General features: G+C 43.4%; 2 protein-coding genes across 14 annotated transcripts in view; one reads left to right on the plus strand and one right to left on the minus strand.

Moving 5' to 3' along the window:
- Positions 1-2159, plus strand: part of LOC8031023 (alpha-aminoadipic semialdehyde synthase, mitochondrial) — a 97061-nt gene extending 94902 nt beyond the window's left edge. For both annotated transcript variants that reach the window (XM_040207517.3, XM_029979350.4), the window contains exon 24: positions 1746-2159. In XM_040207517.3, coding sequence (XP_040063451.2) covers positions 1746-1867 — 122 coding nt within the window. In that variant the 3' untranslated portion in view covers positions 1868-2159. The remainder of the gene's footprint in view (positions 1-1745) is intronic.
- Positions 2160-2257: 98 nt separating this feature from the next.
- LOC8031022 (6-phosphofructo-2-kinase/fructose-2,6-bisphosphatase) overlaps positions 2258-20357 on the minus strand; it is an 89837-nt gene continuing 71737 nt past the window's right edge. For 4 of the 12 annotated variants that reach the window (XM_029979357.4, XM_040499894.2, XM_040499893.2 and 1 more), the window contains 2 exons: positions 16706-16833; positions 2258-3085 (listed from right to left, as the gene is read on the minus strand). In XM_029979357.4, the coding sequence (XP_029835217.1) occupies positions 3026-3085; positions 16706-16833 (188 nt within the window). In that variant the 3' untranslated portion in view covers positions 2258-3025. Of the gene's footprint in view, positions 3086-6427; positions 6849-14042; positions 16834-20357 lie in introns of those variants that run through there. The other 8 variants (XM_040499901.2, XM_040499896.2, XM_040499895.2 and 5 more) reach the window with 2 other exon arrangements.

Here is a 20357-nt window from a genome sequence, read left to right on the forward strand (position 1 = left end):
TCAAATGAAAATCACGTTATCCAGAATGTACCGCATCATTTGTCACTTGCGCAGTGGACTGCGTCAATTCCTGGTCGATCTTCCGTTCTTGAGGCAGAAAATATTAGAGAACCACACTCACAAAGGCTGACAAACACACAGTTACCATGTTGCCTACTCCGCACCTCTCCGTAACCACTGGCAGTACTACAATGTACGATTTTAACCGCAGAACCGCACGGCGTCCACTTGTAATACATGGCCCCGTCGCATTCTCGCGCATACGCAGACGTTTGCCGAAGTTTTGCCTAATCTTTGCTTAACTTTTCTTCAAAAGTTCGGCATGTCCCAAACTTTGTAGAATATGAAGTTCGGCAGATTCGGTCCATCACTAATAATTACCTTCTTAATTAGTGAAAATAAACCTACGGTATGGTTACAACTAGAAACTAGTTGAGCGTCATTCAAAACGCTTAAATCAGTCAATTTTGTGCGAGGCATGGGGGTTAACTAAACTTTCCACTCGGGTGGCACTGGTGAAGCGAAAATGCAGCAAGATTCTTATCTCCGTAGCACCATCTATTTTCTTCTTCTTTTTATCTTTTTTGATATTGCATTGCCAGCCTCCTTGTCCCAGCTGCATGAGTAGTAACTTAAGTGCACTCCCGTGCTTTGTCTTCGCAAAATTGACTGATTTAGAGGAGTTTGTTGATGCTCATCAAATTTCTAATTGGAACCATACGTATTTTTCCCCCAAATATAAAATGAATTAGTAACTTTTAGTCTTAGAGCGCACCTCTTAAGGCACCCATTTCCGGCCTGAGCGGCGTTGCCGTAACCGCGCGTTGCATTACGGGACGTTTCCCATAATGACGTCATTGTGGATCGCATTATGGGTTATTTTCCCCGCTAAATTTAGCGGAAAAAATTCCCTGCTAAATTTGGCGGATAAATATACAACCTAAAGCTCAAGCCCAATGGTAGCCATCTAGAATTTAGCCGAATGTGCAACTTTCTGTTGAAAAAGGAAGTCCCATGATCACAAAGATATTAGGGAACAAGATAGAGAAAATTGCTAAACAAACCTCGTTCTCCAGTTTCTGCCTTAATTATGATATATTACTCACTGTATATCTAACACGATGTTTGGTGTAATGGGACACGTCTACATGGTCTTGCATTAACCAGATGTAACAATGGGTATAGAAAAAAATTCCTATAAATAACCAGGGTGGAGCACTGTACACTCGCATAAAAACCATATGTTAAATTTGGTTGTGTTTGAAAGAAGACAACCTTTTTGCCATAAATTACTTTATTATCTAAAATACATCTGAAATCAAAACTGTAAAAAAAGGGCCACAATCTTTTTTTTTTATTTTAAAATATTTCATAAGTGCCTCCTTAAAGTTTTAATTATACCCGTCAACCATTAACGATAGGGCGCATGCACTCGTATGTGCAACACAACAGAAGTAGCAGAGACCCTAAAACTGAGATGCAATACCATACCTCGACATCAGTGGCGTAGCCAGGGAAGGGGCTTTGGTGCACTTTTACCCCCCCACACACCCCAAAATCCAGTAGACCGTAATATACACATGCATTTCAACCCCCCCCTCTTCCCTCCAAAAAATTCCTGGCTAAGTCACTGCTCGACATGGCAATGATCATCGGTACCAATTTTAATTGGCGCTAATGACATACTCTTTTTAATCATTCTGAAAAAAAGCATCATCTGAGAGGAAACAAATTTTTGTCCGCAGGCGAGATCCAAGCCAAGGGGATGGTGCTTCCATTTGCCCAAGAAATCTACGCCCCAATGCTGCAGCGGCTCAAGAACGAGGGCATCAAGTATTCGGAGAAAACAACCAAGCACTCCAATTAGGAGCATCCACTGAAGCACAGCTACGTCTTCGAACACATTCGAACGGCCAAATGTCTTCAAACAGCTGAATGTCTCTGAACGGCTGAACTTGCAGCCAAATGTCTCCAAACAGCCATGCGGTGAAGGGGTGGCATAACCAGCGTCCAAAGTGTACAGTGCCGGCGCGAGGACAGTATTACGACGCTGAGGTTGGCGTTTCTACAGCGTTCTAGTTGTTGTGTACATAAGTGTCGCAGACGGCCTGTAACAAGAAATTCTTTTGTTTCAGAATAAGAATGGTTTGCTAGAAGGATCACCTGGTTTATTATTATTTGTGAGGGTTTACAGCAACTGCCAGGAAAACACACTGCAGAAACGGCTAAACACAATTGCAACTGTTTGCGACCGAGCGAGTGCCTCACGATCTCTTATGACGAGAGAACACACTGGTAGTCATACATTTCTTACTTCTTTTACGCATCATCCTTTCTTTGTTGACTTGAAAAAACTTGTGACCGCGTTATAAACAACCATTTCTCCTAAATTGTATGAACACTTGAACTTGCAAATACTGCAAAACCTTCGCTCTAGTGAAATGCCATTCCAAGGCCCTCTCATAGATGGTGCCAGCGTGTTCTCTCGTCGTAAGAGGTCACAAAAACTCAATCCCAAGCAAACGCCAGTGTGTAAACTATCTAACAAACTTTTTTAAAGTTGGTGTGCAAGGTAAAACTTAATTGGGAATCGTTGCGGTTTATTGCAACAGATAAAAGCTAAAACAGCTTAGGAGATTCAAAACCATAGTTGTACAAAAAAAGTTTAAAATGTGAGCGGCGTGACTGCATTGCTACATATGCACCACTCTCGCGGCACACACTCAACATAAATTGATCCCTTTCGCGCACCATCGTCCATTCGAGCACATGTACTGCGTGCTTACTCCACGAAAGACAGCGTAACATTGACCAGATGCAAGTCAACAATGGGTAACGAAAATATTCCTATAAATCACCGGGTTGGAGCACTGTACACTCTATATAAAAACCCAAAAGGGGAGTACTCTATTCAAAAACAAGTCCCAACGTGGTATCTACTAATGTGTAAAATATGTACGGCCGTTGCAATGCTAAGCGTATCTCGGGGAACGCTTGTCGAGCGTCGAGTTTTCCTCCGCAACCCTCACATGTGCGGAGGGACCGTTTTCAACGCATCCTCCCTGCTCCTCTTCGGAGAACAGTTCTAGGAGAGAAAGGGGGAAAACAGAGACACACTGTGCATCAGAAACATCGTCTAGGCACTTCTCATGTTTTGACTCATTTCTGACGAAAACTCTACCACCGGGACCAAGTCCCTCATCTTGCGTCGGCACCTGCTGTTCGAACGGCAACTGGTGAAGCGCCGCAAATTTTTTTCCTCGTGTTTGTTTCATAACTCTGAATGGCTTAAAGTACAATTTACTTTTTCGAAGCATATCATATCTTGAACAATCATTTTCAATTGATTAGTGAGAATTTCAATGCCGGGGACCCATATCAATAATGTGTTTTCTAGTTGTGAATGTACAATGGTTTTGTAGAAGAGTAATTTAACGGTGGTAGGGGCAAAATGGAGGTTTTGTTTTAAGTAACCTAGCATGCAATTACCTTTGTTAATGGCAATTTCAATGAGTTTACCAGCTAAGATCGGAAGCCACATAAATACTTAGCATAAAATACCGCAGAAGCGCCCACTTCACTCAAGCGCCCCCTATTAACATTTCCCAAACTTGGGAATTCTGACAATTACACGTTACGTGCTCTTGTCTAGAATAACCCAATTTTTTAATGGAAGTGGGTTGCGTGCTTCTCCGGTATTTTCTGTAGATACCTGCATTACTAGACTGTTTCCAGTACAACATGGAGGTGCTATAAAGGTAGGTTAGTAAGGCGGTGGGAAATTCCATGCATTTGCTCTTGTTCACATTAAGCACCATTTGCCACGTGTTACACTGACTGGAGCACTAATGTGTCCTCGTTGGTCGTTACTTTGCGAAAAAGAACACTATTGTCCGCAAATGAATGAAGAGGCTATGCAGCTAGGCAAGTCATTAATAAAGATGAGAAAAAGGAGTGGACCAAGAACTGTGGCTCGAGGTACGATAGGGGTGACAAAGTCTAGGGGAGAGTCGACGCCGTTAAAAAACCCCAGAAAAATAGGGTCTGGAAAAGGTTAGTCGTCAAGTATGGATCTTGCAGGTGAATAAGAGTGGCTACATTTCACATGAATATGACTTTCAAAAGCCAGGCTGGGTGGGCTGAAAATGTGATTTTGATTCGAGAAAATGTGCAATATGGGAGAAGAGTATGTATGTTCGAGAATTTTGAGTGGGAAGCCAGCAATTGACGTGGGTCTATAGTTGTAAGGTAAATGTTCATATTGTTTATAACAACTTTTGCCAGCAATGGTGAAAAAAAATTGCAACTACACAAAAATGCTGCACGTTTGGGATGCAGGGGGAAGGATTGGCTCTCGATTACATTGTGCGCACTACAATGACTATCGACTTTATCGAAACTACCTTCAACAGCGCTGATTCGGCACAAAAACAATCTGCCCCAGAAAGTTTTTTTAAACAAACATATTATTGACGACTGTTTGCAAATAAAAAGATTGTCTAGAGGTTCAGACACAGGCAAAAATTCTCCCGTTTAAAATGGCATCTGGTGCATCAGTTGCATCACATTAAGGACTAACTTAAACTGCATCTGGCAAGGTACTTGTTAATGCATACCATAATATCCCCAGTAATAATTGAAAACGAGCGTGTTCACAATTTGCTATTATTTTCAAAAACATAGATGGCCCAGTTCTAGTAAGTAAGTGCAGGGCCCTGACCAATGGTGATCTCGGCAGAAATGGTGTTACTTAGCCAGGGTGGGAGAGAATCGAACATAGCCAACTGCAAAGGACAGCCGCCTTTGGTTTGTCGCCCGTCACAAAATCTAAAACACATTTTTCAACTTTTTTTGACGCACACCAAAAGTTAGCTCACTTCTTATTTTCAATCGACTTGCTTTCGATTTTAGGTGGGCTATCTCAAGATATTAAGGTAGATAGATTTTCATGGAACGACGACCCCCAACTAAAAAAATGAAAGCAAACTGCAAAACGTGACATTCCCTTTTTGTCTTTTACTTTCATTAACCACATTGACACACTTGTCAAACTGTTCAAAAGAACCCAGCAAAAAAAACAAAAAAACTTTACAGCTGAGAGCTGGGAGAGCTACGTGGGATGACGATAAGCAGTCCGAGGTATGTAATAGAATCCATAAAACAATTTATATAAACACCAAAATGACAGAAAACATGTTTTGAAAGCGACTTCCAGGGTTCCCGACATCAGAAATTAGCATGCTCGGTCTTTCTTGGCCACTACAAGACTATGCAGTAATATCTCAATCGAGTGGTGCCTCGGCACCACAATAAAACACATCAAAAAAAAAAATTAAAAAAAAAAAAAAAAGCTGTTTTAAGTGTAGCAAGCCTCTTAAAGGCAAATGCCTATTAAACTAATAAAACTTTGTTCATCGAATATTGTTCAACCAAAGATATGCAGCCTCTTTATGCTGCGCCTCCAGTTTGAGACAACTGGGCTGCTACCGCCAGTCTATGCCAAAAACAATGTACCTATTAAATTGAAAGAATTGCACTTGATGAGTTCAGGTGCATTCGCACACTCGCGACTGCTTACAGCCGAGAGCATTACGACCTCTCGCGATCTCTTGGGGGGAGATAACACACTGGCACCATCTAACGAGCAAACTTGCGATTTCATTTCCTATATTTTTGCGCATTATCCTTTTGCTATTGGCTCGAAAAGCTTACGATAGTGTTATAAATGACCAATTCTCGTACACAGCTACGACCATTTGATCTCCCAAATACTGCAAAGCCTTCACTCTATACACGTTTGCAAGTCTGGCTTCAGGGCGCTGCCATCTTGCCTGTCTGGGGTGCGCTTGGACCAGTCATAATCCGATTACGAAGCCTTGCTAAGGCGTCGTAATCGGATTATGGCCGCTCCCGAGAGCGCACCCCACTGAGGAAGATGGCGGCGCCCTGAGACCGGACTTGCAAACGTGTATACTTGGGGACAACTTTTCTCGGCGTTTCCGAGGAGCGGAGGAGAGTGATTGTGCAACTTTAATCCACGCTCAAAATGGGTTAGGGCACGAAACCTTTGACTGCATTGCGAAAAAAAGTTGTTCTGGAGTAGAGTGAAATGCAGTTCCCATAGATGGCTCTCTCATAAGATATCACAAGAGGTCATAAGCAGTCGCAACTTTGATTTATCCTTCCTTGGGAGGAAGTCGAAGCAAATATTAAGCGAAGCAAACGAGAAGCCAAAGAAAGCCAACTACCTGGGCATCTCGCACACATGAAAACTCGCACTCGCGCAGAAAGAAAGAAGCTGGTACGAGTGCAGAAGCAGCGCATGCAGTCCCCGCATTCACGGCGCATGCCCTCTACCCTGGGAAGCCTCGGCAGTGCAGCGCTAGGCCACTCCCAGAAGTTTGAGAGGCATATAAAAGAGAATGTCGCACACATCACACTTCCTTTATTCCAACATCACTTATACAACCAGAGGTACGAGAGTATAAATAAAACGCGGAAAGACAAATAGATCAACAGCTACACAACAGACTTTCGCAGGCGTCTAGAAAAGGGGACGGCAGCGGCGGCGACACAGGAAACGATCGCTCGCTCGACACGACGCAGCGCGTTTTGTCGTAACTATACAAATATCACAATCTGTTGAATCACGGGGTACAGGAAGCCGGAGTAATTCGGTAGTAGTGGTCTTTTGGGGAAGGGGAGAGCTGCGCACCACAGCCACGAACGACTTGCGCCGCTTGAAACGCTAAAGCTCGCACGGGGAGGAGGCCCTTCTTAGCTGCGCCGGACATTTAGAGCTACCCGCTTGTGTTTGACTTGAACTTTTCCTCCAATGTTCCTGGAATCTGTAACATCAAACACGAAAGAAAAAAGAAAACAATAGCAAGCCTCCTTTAGCAAGTAGCTTTCTATCAAAAGGCAATCGTCACAGCACGTGGAAAACACGCCGCCAAACTTAAGTTCAGCAAACCTTGAAGTGAACTTGTGCTCCTGGAGGGTAAGCTGACTCTGTCCTACCAGACCTGAACACACTACATATTGCCAGAAGCTCCAAGGGCATTGTATTTCAGCGAGTGTTTGGCACACTGTTCATTGTTTTGGAACAAACATGCATGTTTCCTGCGCATTTTTATGCAATTCCCAAGCCCTTAGGTTCACCCCGATAGCGTAATGTAACACTGTTTTCAATTGTGTGCGACCTTTAACATTTTGAAATGGAACCCATTTTCCTGCTGTTCCACGTAAAACAAGTTCCGACAGTCGGAAGAGGTTGTCACCTAGCAAGACCGTATCCACTCTCGTGGCTCAGAAAGTGCCCAAATTCTCGCAGGAATGCAATATTTTGACTTGAAGAGCCAAATGGCACACCACGAGGCATGCAAGATTGCAAAAGGTGCGTTCCAACCGTGGGAGCCGCCCCTTAGTTCTCGCAATCCTCTACCCGTAAACGGCAAGCAACCAATCACTCGACGGCACTGGATAGACCTACCTAGGGGGCGTTCTCGCTTCCCCGTGGGAAAGCATGCAACCGGGGTGCAGACAGAGGAACGAAGGAGACAGCAAAGCCACTTGGAACTCGCCGGCAAAAGAACAGTCACCGGGGTCTCGAAAGAGCAGGGGAAGGAAGGAGGTGCTTGCATGGACATCAGTGCCTCCCTCGCTCACTCACGGTCCACAACAACACGCACGCAACTTTGCCACAACGTCGACCGGTCGGATTTCCTCCGCGCGAGGTTGGACGGCGAGAACGACTTTCTGAAAGCTTTAGAGGTGCACTAAAGAGCTTTCCATCCTCATTTTCCAGTTTTGACTTGTTCTGCCTGATACCAAACACATTATTTGCGCACCAGTCCCACTTCCGTACAAAAAAGATATTTATCTCAAACCTACATATAAAGTTCAGATATACAAAATGTGTTTCCACGGCATTGTTAGGGATATGTAATGGACATGGAACTTTTTTTTTTTTTCATTTCACGTGTTTATAGCAATTATTTTATTTTGATCTCTTATTTTTTTACGCGATGGTGCCTCAGATTTTTTTGTAAATTTTCATAAACTGCTTGAACACAAACACCAAATGCGAACTCGCTCCTATTGTTAACGTTCCAACGGTTCGCAGATGCCACTGTGGGGGAGATAACGTCCGCTAGTTTTGAGTCTACCCACCATTGGCGCAGTGGAAGAACGTTGAGCTTAGAATCGTGGGGTGGTGGGTTTAATTCCCGTTGGGGCACATTTAGAATTTCATCCTTTCTTCTCAATGTGCTCCTCTTTTGTGGAGATTGTCCTCTGAAGTATGTGTTAAACATTTTGTAATGGTTTCCGTGGCAATCAGCCACACTTTCTTTGGGGATTCCAGCCCTCACTCCGAGTCAAAACAGAAAAAACGATGGCCGTGTTTGCTCTCTTTGGCACAAAGAGCAACTAAGAGGACGGGAAGTGGTAGAGCGCAGCAGTTGGACGGAGACGGACTCGTCTGCCTCCAACACGCGCTCCCAGTTTAGTCATGGCTAATGCCCATCAGCTGCAACACCAATTCTTTCTTTCGCAACCCTTGCACTCGGGAATTTACCTTTAATTGCTCTTTTTTTGTGCAAGCAAGCTGTGCACAGAGATGATCATCATTTGGAGCATGCAGGTTCAGTTAGGGCCGTTTTGATTTCACTAACTACGGTTCATAAGTAATATACTGGGCATTTTCTTAGGCTTTACACACTGTTTAAAAAAAAAAACGCAAAAGCTACCTTAATGCGGTTTGTACAGATGAGTTGTACAGTCGACAACGTAATACAGCGGGCTAACCATCGCAATAAATCGGTTGTATAACTTAAGTTTGTCAATTAACTTCAGCACACTACTGTGCCCCTTTCTGCTCAGTATCTCTCAAATTTACCGATTTAGTGGTTTTCAATGATGCTCAGCAAGTTTCCAATTGAAACAAATTATTTCATTTGATTGACTTCAAGGGCGTCCGAAGGACGCATTACATGAGGGGAGATTCAAAACAAGTGACAGGGGTTAGAAAAAACAACAAGACAGCAAAACACGGAAAAATGAAATGTGATCGCGGATGCACCCAATGTCGTCAATCAAAGCAAAATAAAGAAAGAATAAAGCACGAAAAGAGCACAAAAGCTACGATACAAAATGAAAGTCAAGGTGAGTAATTATACATATAAATAGATTCATTACTATTATTAATAATTAATGTTTATTTACACCAGTTAAAAAGGTAATTAACAGATTTTAGTTAATTATCCAACTTATCACGATGATTAGTCCCCCCTATTATGACCCTCTGGCCGTATAACTCGCATGCACAGACCGCATTGATGTAGCTTCCGCGTCTTTTTTAAAAACTACTCCGTGAGGCCTAAAGAAAACAGTGCATAAGGCATGTATTCATTTTTAGCCCCACACATCAGCCGTTGCAAAGAATGCGGAAGAAAATCTAGCCCTGCCTTCCCTCGTTCCTCTGCCCTCCTCAACTTGTGCCCGGAACTGCTGGGAGTTCTTTTGCGGGCACGTACCGCCAGCGTTTGTCCCAGCAACATGCTTGGGTTTGACGGTGCTCAAAGCATGTGTTGCCCTCTGGAGACCAATGAGCTTCGATGATTTCCACCACTGCACCAATTGCTCACAAATGCAAACCCAAATATTTGTCTGAGAACGGAGTGCAAGTTGGCCAATTGCATGGCGCTCGTGTCCGATGCAATATGCGGTTATCCGTTTGGACACAAGCAAATAATAATAAAGAATTAAAAAGAAAAAAAATAGTAATTTCTTATTTTAAAAATCTTGCGGTGGAAACTTCATTTGTAGCTGTACTTTGTTTCATCCTAGCATATGCTACACCCAAAGCTGTTGTTCATCGGGTTCAATTATGTGCCAGCTAAGGCCCGTTCGCACACTTGCTTTTGACTAAGACCGTCTTGGACATGACCAGTTTATAAGCCTCTTGCGATAGCTTACGACCGGCTGCTCTGAGTCGGCCGTAAGCTGCAACAAAAGGCTTAAAAACTGGTGTTTAGCCTCTCCGGTTCTAAGACGTCGCAAGTGTGTGGACGGGCCTTTAGAAACCATGCGACGTATTCCTTCGAACTGGCTCATGATGGGACCCGACAGGCCATTGTTTTTGGTAACCTATGCTAGGATTAGGACGTATAGTTCCTTTGCGTCCCATTCCAAGATATGCAGTTAGTAGAGTTCAAACCCAATATTGTTTCATGGTCTCCTTAAAAGGAAACTGAGGCAGTTCTGTATTTGAAAAAAAAACACTTAAAGGGCAAGCCTGCTCAATTCCAAAGATTTCGGGATAATGACTGGTTTCTCATTAAAAAGCCCCAGTAAAAGACACTATGTCACTTGCTTCGCGAAAAATGGGATACATATATTTTTTTAATCTAATTTTAAACACGAGCAGGAATTGAAACCGAAACTTTGGTTCCATCCGGCAAAATGGCCTCGAGCCGCCAAGAACATGGCTACCACGTGGTACGAGGAAATCATGTCATCCTCTACGCAATGACGGATGGTATTGGGGTAGATGCGTGCCAGGCGCAAGTGTCGTCTGCACCACTCTCTTCACCACGTTTGGTATCTAGGACATTCGACGACGTCTGCACAACTGCGGCATAAGTATGCGCACATAGTGTCCGTAGTGTGGACGAAACTCCGAAAGACAATAATCACGAATGGTGAGACGACGACGGCGGCTGCGACGTGGGTAACGGCAGGACAACGGTAGAACAGCCAGACGGCTCCAAAGAAGCGCGCTGTACAGGCGCGTTACGCCAATCACATGGACACCGCTGAGTGCCGAGAGGAAACAATGCCGACGTCACTCGCTACGCCTGCCCGGAGAAGTAAAAATAAGCAAATAGGGGCAATGGTGACGACGTTTAGCTCAATGGTGGCTTCGCCCACGCCGTAGCATTGACTGAGCCTCAACTCGCCTGCTCGAGTCGGCCGATTCCGAGTTGCAAAGTTTGCCGGACTTTTTAAGAAATATTTAGACAGAACTACGTCGTAATATTTGACTTGCAGTCTTCCTAGGTGATACTGAAGAGGACTGCATTGTTTATTCAAAAACAAATATGAAGCAGAGTTGCCTTAAGGGGGACACTACCCAGAAATCAAAATTTCTGCAAAAAAAAAGTCAATTCAGAAAAATGTTATATTTACATCCCCAAACATTTAGAAAGTATTCTCAGAACATTTCATTTGTTTACACTGCATAGTTATTTTTTTTTTATAAATTATTTTCGGTTCAACCGTGCTAAAGAGAAGGTTCAAGCACTCTGAACATGTCTTTTTCAATTCCACTTTCTGGCATAAATTTCACTTTAGGAAAACTATCATTTGGTGACGGGACAAAGGGAAAGACTCGCTCTCTGTTTTTCGTAGCTGAAATTTCCTGGGCAATGCAACTGCGGAATTCTCTTTCTACTTTGAAGATGTTGTTTAGAAAATATGTTAAGATATTGTCGACAACATAAATGGCAAAACATTTATGTTTTTCGGCGTAATGTTAACATGAAATAAATTACTTTTTGGAAATTTAATTTTCGCAGTTCCACTCTCCAGGCATTCTGCTGCGCCTCTAATGAAGAAAAATGTTGAGTCTTTCGTTAATTTTTAAACGACAGTTTTCCTAAACAATGACAGCACGTTCCTGATAAAATTGACTATAATTTATTTTACAATTCACGTACACAAATAAAACTTTTCACTGTATTCTGTCCTGCAACTGCCAGTATTTACTGCAAATTTCCTTCATATTAAACCAAAGGTTCAAAAGATGACCCTTTTGGGTGGTGTACCCACTTAAATAGTCTTCACTTGGCCTCCAGAATTACGAATATCAAAATGATACTTCAGGTTGATCCGCCAAGTAGACACAAAAGTGCTTTCAAAATGGCGCTGAAGCCCCTCCTTCCCGCTGCGTTCGGTGCAAGGAGGCAATTGTGACCTATTAGGCCCTTTCACACTCTTGCAACCGAGTACGACCGAGAGAGACGAGACTTGTTAAAACCTCTTAAAATTTCTTAGGACGAGAGAACACACTGGCACGCTGGCACCATCTATGAGGTGACCCTGGAACTGCATTTCACAAGAGCGAAGCTTTTGCGGTATTTCCGAGGTCAAATGCGTGCAATACCTATAAAAAAGGCTCGTTTATAACCTTCACAAAAGTTTTTCGAGCCAAGAAAGAAAGGATAATGCGCGAGAGAAGTTTACAGTGCTACCCAATAGATGGCGTCAGTGTGTCCTCTCGTAAAAGGTTTCAAGAAACCCAGTGGTAAGAGGTCGCAAGAGTGTGAACGGGCCTTTCTACAGAGACCTCAACATATCCATGGTTTCCGCAAGCCGTGCCCAAGCAGGAAAAAGCACTGCACGCGTTCCCTCACAAGGCAACTGAAACCTTTGGGTACGACATCACACCCAGCCGTTTCAGATTTTTGTTGCGTCTATCGATACGATTTGGTTAAACGCTCGTGATATTCAAATTCACGGGACAAAAATATGCTAGAATTCACATCTAACTCGTTTTTTTTGTTTGTTTTTTTCAAGCACCTTTTTGCTTTTTTTTAGAGGTCAACCTGCAGCTCCACTGAGTACTTCTAATGTGGCTGGTTTTCGTAGGTATGTGCGAATGGTAGATTTCGAATTTGAAGCGAATAATGTTTTAGGTTGAATATTTTTTAATCAAATATCGAATACTTTCAACTCTTTTGCTACCGTGCAACATGCTTAAACGAAAATTCAGCTGAGCTCCTAAAATTGTTCCAGACTTTCCACTTCTCTACTTTCAAGCTCAGTTAATTTTAATGTAAGTATAAGAACTGTGGCATGTAAACAAACAATTTTTTCAGCTATAATAATCGAAAGGATTCACAAATTTGCTTGCTATATGCAAATATTTCCTCTATGTCAAATTAGTAAAATAAAAGAGAAAAAATTATACAAGCTTGAATAAACTGAAAAAAGACTGGCAAGCTGAGAATGTGTGCTATGCCTTAGAAGAGAAGGGTGCATCAAACGGCTGCTCCCATGTGCGCTGCGCCAAGGACTTCGCTTCTACATGATCTGACCAGCGGCCCTGGATTGCTCTGTCGGCAAAGCACTCGGCTCACAATCTCAAGTTAGGAAGTTCAAATCATGTCGAGGACGGGAGTCTTTTTATATGGTTCTCAATGGGAGTAACGCTTTTCGGAGTCACTTTTTTGTTACAGCCAAACGTTACAGAACTCCATGAAAATCGGCTATTAATACACATTCTGTGTTAGGTCCATTGAGTATGCTTCTCACCGAGCGTGTGCGTGCAGTGGGGAAGCAATACCAGCAGAGCCTGCTAGCTTTGCAAGTACTGCTTCCCCGCAGCATACAGGTGTTCGGTGAGAAATACGCTCAACGGGGGCTAACTCACCGTGATGAACACTTCAGAAAGTATGAATATAGCAGTTCATCTCAAAGCGAATGTCGAATACCGTAGTATTCGAAACGACTATTCTAAAATTCGAATATTCAGACAACCCCAAGATTTTGCATTAAATCCAGATTTTCTCGCTCCACTTAAGCTCCTACAAAATTCCTCCCTCTTCCACTGACAAATGCAAAAGTTTTTAGGCTGGGCTTTAAGAAGAAACTGAAGTTATTTTAAAACACGTAGTGGAGGTATTATAAAAAATACAATGAAAGAGTACTATTAAACAGAAATCAATTAAAATACAATAAGCCAACTGTACTGGATTGAATGCAACGATGGAAACAAAGGAAAATGCCTGCGACATGCTTGTAGTCGCCGTCGCCTGTGCCAAGTGTGACAGCAATGCCAAATAATTTTTGCTTTCAGATTCTAGGTGTAGTTTCTAGTACTTGCCTGAAAATCCTGTACACAATGAGACAGCCTAATGAATCTAACAAGAAACTAATAAGCATAATTACTAAAAAAATATGTAAACTTTTTTTGAGGTCGCTTGAATAACTTTTTTGGTGGCATTGGACGCTGTCTTTTGTATTCAACACAGCTCTCGTAATGTTTGAAAAGATCACTTTATTGCTTGGAAAAAGTGCTTTAAAATGGACTGGGAAAAGGGCCAGTTGCGACATTTTTTACATAACACTGAAAGCAGAACTTGGGCCGAGCTCTAGACAAAGCAGGCACAAATGCGCTAGACTTTGACAATAAATTCGCACGAAAAAGAAATTGGAACTCATACACATACTATGTCTAGCAACACGACTAAAGGTGCTACACCAGACTAAACTGGGATGCACAATGCTATGCCGTGCGCCTTGGAAAGCTACTAGGCATGATGTACAGGGGGAACAGCGCACCCGGGAAACAGTCACTCGAGTCAACATACACTCCTTGCTTGACATATGCAGATGGCTATTAAGATGACCAGAAAGTCGGGGCTCAAGGGGTGATGCTTAAAAGGGCCCGCTGTACTAGAAATGAAATGTTCCCCCTGTACATCACAAGCAACCAACTCGTCCGAACCTCTGTGTTAACAAGCTACTAAGCAGACTAGCTAAACAGTCATGTTCGTGCAAATTCAGCGTAGCGTGCTGCGTGCAGCTTGCACATGGGATGTACATCCAAAGCATGAATAAAAGAACAGTCACAGGCAGAAAAAAAAAATACAACAAGCAGGGCAAGAGTGAACATAAGCAGCTCTATCTACACCAGCTGCCACCAAACTACACTTCATAGGAATGCCGATGTCTGTTAATCCGACAAAGAGCAACTCTGTGTGTAGATTTGTAGCCTGCTATCAAACGTATGCAGTGTTGCATATGCTGCTCACCACCCAGTTTGCTGAAGTTAAGTACAGCATCCAAAATCTCGACAAGAACCGCACGCACGACAGTACACGGAGCGTACGCAGTACGCAGGAGAACTATACTGCTGCCACACATTACACACCTCTACAGAGAACAAGAATGGTTTCCTCACTTTCATTTGTGCACACGCGCAAATGTGTCGAAAGAACAGCCCTGTCGTACAACCGGAGCGCAACTCTTCAACACAAGCGAAGCCTACGACTGGGTCACTTGGCACAATTCGTTTCAGACATTTCCACAGACTTTGAGCAATCTCCATTAATGGCGATCGTTGGGATGAACGCGGCGGCGCATAACTTACAACGACGAATTACCCTATTCAAGACGTTGCAATAACCTTAACTACGAGACATCACGCACAATGAAACGCCCGGCTACTGCAGCACTATGCTTCAAGCCCAGACATGACACTCGTCTGCAACTGCATTGAATGAATTAAAGCAAGGGGGTAATGGCATCGGCAGTTGTATAAGTCTGCCGCAGCTTGAAACAGTAATGCAGAAGACACCTAACACGATTACCTAAAAAAAAAAAACGATTTGGAAAAAGTATAGAATTTGGTGCAAGTGTTCCTCTGATGACAAAAAGGGAGTGTAAGACATATCCGGTAGCATCCTGAGAAAACTTAATTGTAACGTATGAATCATGAAAAAATATGATTAGTTCCGACTGCTTGCTGCTGGTTTTAAAACAATGCCAGGCTGCCACACCCAGAGGACACAAATATTGAGGCTTCATTTTCGGTAGACGATGGATACTTAATACTATTGAAAGAAACAAAAAGAGAGGAAGCTACATCCCTACCAGCGAGTAGCTAAGCTACCCAAACCACCAGAAAAGATAGAATGATTGCAAGAGTTCGTTATAGGTAAAAAAGAAAGTACTTAATGCTATGTTTTGTCAATCAACAACTGTCCAAACCAGTCGAACCTCTGCACAGGATGCAGACCAAAAGATGTTTGCAAATTGTGGTACGGCTTATAAAGATAAAAATCTCGGTTCACAGAGCTTGCGGGTTACGCTTTGAGACAGGTTTAGCCTCAATAGCTTCTCTAGAGCAGCCAGTGTGAAACAAAAAATTATGAACAAATGACACCGCATTTTATTTAGCGGATGAGTAACGAGAAATTCGTCGGTGCCGTTTTTATTCAGCCTTCACATTTCGTGGCACAAAACTAGCTGTACGGCATAGTTGAACCAACTGTGGAGTTCATCACAGTCGCGCCCTATTGCGGTCCCGTGTTGCAACTTTGTAATCTAATCCAGTTTAAAATAGCTGGACTGTGACAAACCATATTTGTATACAAGGTGCTACCAAGCGCTGTTCGGGTTTTATAAACTATAATTAGCAGAGAGCATTGGGACTTTTTACAAAGACATTTTTAGGCGGTGCATTTTTCATAATCCAATTTCTTCAGTGTGGGTTTTAGTTTGCACTTGGTTTATTGGTTCATTTACTGTAAATGACTTCATTTTTGTGAGCTCCATATTTTCTGAATTTGCCGCAGCGTGCATTTCAGGAATATTTTGCGGAGTGGTACAGACTGTGTTAGTACCGCTGGGCAACGTATTTTGCGTGATCTATATTTCACTACATTTTTAAATTCGCAAAAATTAAATTGTTTATAGTACAAAATTTTTTATTTCGTGCCCGAATAGCGCTTGGAAGCACCCTGTAGACAAATAAAACTGGCAACACCTAAAAATGGTTTCGTCACTTTATCTGCAATGTTTGGGTTCAGCCCCGAGCCGACTCGTCGGAACAGAGCAACAAATCCGCATCAAGGTCAATCTCCTGCAAGCCGAAGATGTCCGGCTCGCAGTCCGCGCCGTTGGCAGAGCTACTTACGCTGGGCTTCTCCCGGTGCGTGTCCACGGCCGCGATGGGGACGCTGAACTTCTTCACCTCGCAGCCGTAGGCCATGGGCGTCAGCTTGATGATGCCGTGCAGCGGGACGCGCAGGTATGGCAGTTCCTCTGCAAAAGGCCCAGGGGCGGCGCATGGAGGGCTTGGAGAACAACCTTGTCCCTTGCTCTATAGACTTCCCAGCACACTAGCACCAGCCTAGGCACGTGTCTATAGGCTAAACTAGGCTGCCTGCAACATGTCTCGAACCGGCTCGTGCGTTACTCGCATTTCCCGAAGCTTTTCCCCAGGACTCAAAGCACCAACCACCAGGATTGCGACATCCGACAGCACGACACGCCAGCTCCTCCAACGTCGTTTGTTGCCGCTGGTTGCCGCCGTCGCTCATAGATGGCGGCAGCCTTTCGAGCCTTTCCACTCTGGCTTGCCGACTTGCGGCCAACCATTACTTCGTTCCCACCATAGTACAGCTTCGCTGGTCTTCCTTCACCAGAGTGGAAAGGTTGAAAGTTTTAAACTTTTTTTATGGCCCCCCCGAAAGTTGGCTTTTTGTGCTGCAGTGTGTATTATAACCAACTAGCCCATCAGATCATTTTAGTTAGCCCACTCCTTATTTTCATCCAATTTGCTATCGATTTTAGGTGGGCTATCTCTCGGGATATTATGGTACTTGTGACAAGGTCACGTAAGTAATTTGACAAAAACATTAGCCCCCCCTCCCCTCCCGCCCGCCACGATACTTCCGTCAAGCTTCTCCACCTTACACCGGCATGCCAGGAGCAGTGGCCTATGCGAGGGAGCAGCTACGAGGATAGCTCGAATGATACGAATGCTAGGCCAAAGGTGGAACCTTATATAGCATCGAGACAAATCAGGAACTGCTTGAATCTCGACACTACATGAAGTGGAGCAAAATGTGACGAGAACAAAAGAGAAAGCACGCTCGTGAAAAACAAGGAAATGTAAACGATTTATTAGAGTCTTTGGCTCCTACGTGACATAGTTGTACAAAACTATTGAGAAATAAACAGATGCTCCCTGACCGTTTTAGACACTACTAAAATGACTAGTGCCTTATCTCGCTCGAAAAGAAAAAGAGGAGCTCACAAACAACAGACATAAAGGGATAAGCTCCAGTGGCGTAGCCGGTATTTTTTTTTTTAGGGGGGGGGGGGGGTGGTTTGAAGCCCCCATAAGCCCCTTCCCTGGCTACACCACTGATAGGCTCATACCTTAATTGCCACACCAAGGTGTTAAATGGTAAGGTGTAGTAATGAACTGTACACAAATACATATTGCACATGAAGTATACAGATGTATTGCAACCATTGGTTGCTGTGCAAGTTTTCCCGTTATTTTCCACTTGTTTTTCCACCAGGAACTTCAGCTTACATGTATGTTTGATTGTAAAACAGAATACTTTCTGGCATCTTTAAATCAACAACTTTTAATCTGTCCCCTAAAAACCTTTTCACACTATTTTTGCTGCAAATTTTTAACTCGCAGTCTAGTAATGCAGTTAGCCATAAACAATTAATGATATAAGTCTTCACCAGCAATAACAATACATGGGGCTGTTCTATTACAATGTACATGTAGCACACTCTGCGCTGAAGAAAGTTTGAAAGAGTAACACATGTCGTCAACAGCAGTCGAGGACATCTCAACACATGTCTGCCCGACTAAACAAGTTGACACAAGTCCCAAAATAACAACCTCTTACATCTCAATTTTGTTCGCGTTACTGCACCAAATGGTCTACACAGGGGCGGACACGGGTATTTTCGAAGGGGGGGGGGGGGGGGGGGGGGGGGAAATACAACGTGTCATATGCGTAAGAGCCCCTCTATGAATCCGCCACTGGGTCTACAAATGGGACCGAGGAAGCTCGTGATAGAGTACTACTCAAAACAGGTAACACAACAAAGATTGTCTCTACTCTAAACTTGTCTACATCTTTGGTATGGCCGCTACGAAAACTGTGGACAAATGATGCCTGTTCATCCCCTGATCCAACTCCTACTGCTTTCTTCTGTTCTGGTGCATTGCCCAATCACTGCACACTCCCCCACAAGAAGCTGGTCCGACAACCATCACCTTACCTACTCCCACCACACCGAGGCCTCACCTCTTCACTAAAACTCGCACCAAACACATTTTATTGCTCCCAACTGAAAAAATATACATACGTCGTCTGCATCGAAAGATCATCTCCAAACCATCCTTACGAGTTACGACAATTCCACAATTCATGAGGCCTTTCAAAAGCATTGTTACCAGTCGAAAAAACTGAACGAAACCTTGTGAAGGAGTAAAGGGGGGGGACTATTATAGCCATCCTGAAGTATAACAGAGAGCAAACTTGCAAATCAACGCAATTTCACGTTCCTCGTTAATAAGTCACCTTGCCCTTTGACCAGTAACTGTATAGAAACTCAAGTCTGACACTGTGAGGTAACCAAACAATCCGAATGGCAGTAAAAATTTATAGCCCGTTTATTGCCTGTCCCTCCACCACTGTCTCATGGGAGTGAGTAAGCTCAGCTCTATGATGCATACCAATTGTATATAGCAAAGGAAGTCACCAGAGACAATGCAAATTATGAAGACTAGGTAATCATATTGCACCCCAACTGTTAGTGTTCCCACAATGGTGATTCCTTAGAATCATTGGTAAAGGAGTATGGCGTCTAGAGGTCACTGAAGTTTAGGTTCACAGTAATACCTAGATCCACTGGCTTTTTTTTTTTTAGTACCTCAGCTTTACATACATAACTGGCCCAACAGTTTTTGCCTTCTGTGAGCAGCAAGCAATAAAATGCAGAGTACTAATTAAGATTAGCATGCCGGGGTGTCTTAACTGAACAAATGAAAAACCCATTGCCGCAACGATCCCGCCTAAATGTAACACTAGTAGTGTAGTAGACTGTAAACTTCTGGAACTTCTGGTTACTTGACTAAAGTGTTAGCAGCTAGAAATTGATTTTTCCTGTGAAAGAATTTACCTAGGAGTCACGGGCAAGGCAAAGGCTGTTTCCATCGGTTGCCCCATGCCCAAAGCGAATTTGTAGTCTTCAACGATGCAGAAACCGTGCTTTCAAAATACAGTAGGCTCGCGATAATTCAAACTAGGATATTTCACACTTCCGGTTAATTCAAACAAATTTCAAAATTTTGATTGTCCCACTATGTTTTTTAATATATTTATAAGCTGCTTAATTCAAACATTTTCGTGCAACCCATACTTTTTGTTCTTGTGGCCTCTGAGTGCGCTTCTTTCCGAGCGCCGGCACACTGCAGAGAGGCAACACCCGCAGAGCTTGCATCTCCGCAGCGCACCGGTGCTCAACGGGGCTCAAGCAGACCACCATGAGCTATGAAAACGGGCACCACGCAGAAATCTCCATAGCAGCTTGCGCGGATGCTTTGACATGGCAGCATGGCATAGGTCCACGTCATAGCGTCCGCACAAATTGCTAAGAAAACTGCCACGCGGTGCCTGTTTTCATTGCTCATGTGTCCCCCACAACTTTTTGGCCCCATGAACAAACTTAATTTTGTTTTAAGTTGTCACATGCTGTCTAAACAGTCCACAATAAACAACATTTTTGAGGAATAAATAAACTTACGTCAT

This window comes from Ixodes scapularis, unplaced genomic scaffold (assembly GCF_016920785.2).
Source record: "Ixodes scapularis isolate PalLabHiFi unplaced genomic scaffold, ASM1692078v2 PGA_scaffold8__174_contigs__length_109621045, whole genome shotgun sequence".
In the NCBI taxonomy this organism is placed as follows: Eukaryota; Metazoa; Arthropoda; class Arachnida; order Ixodida; family Ixodidae; genus Ixodes; species Ixodes scapularis.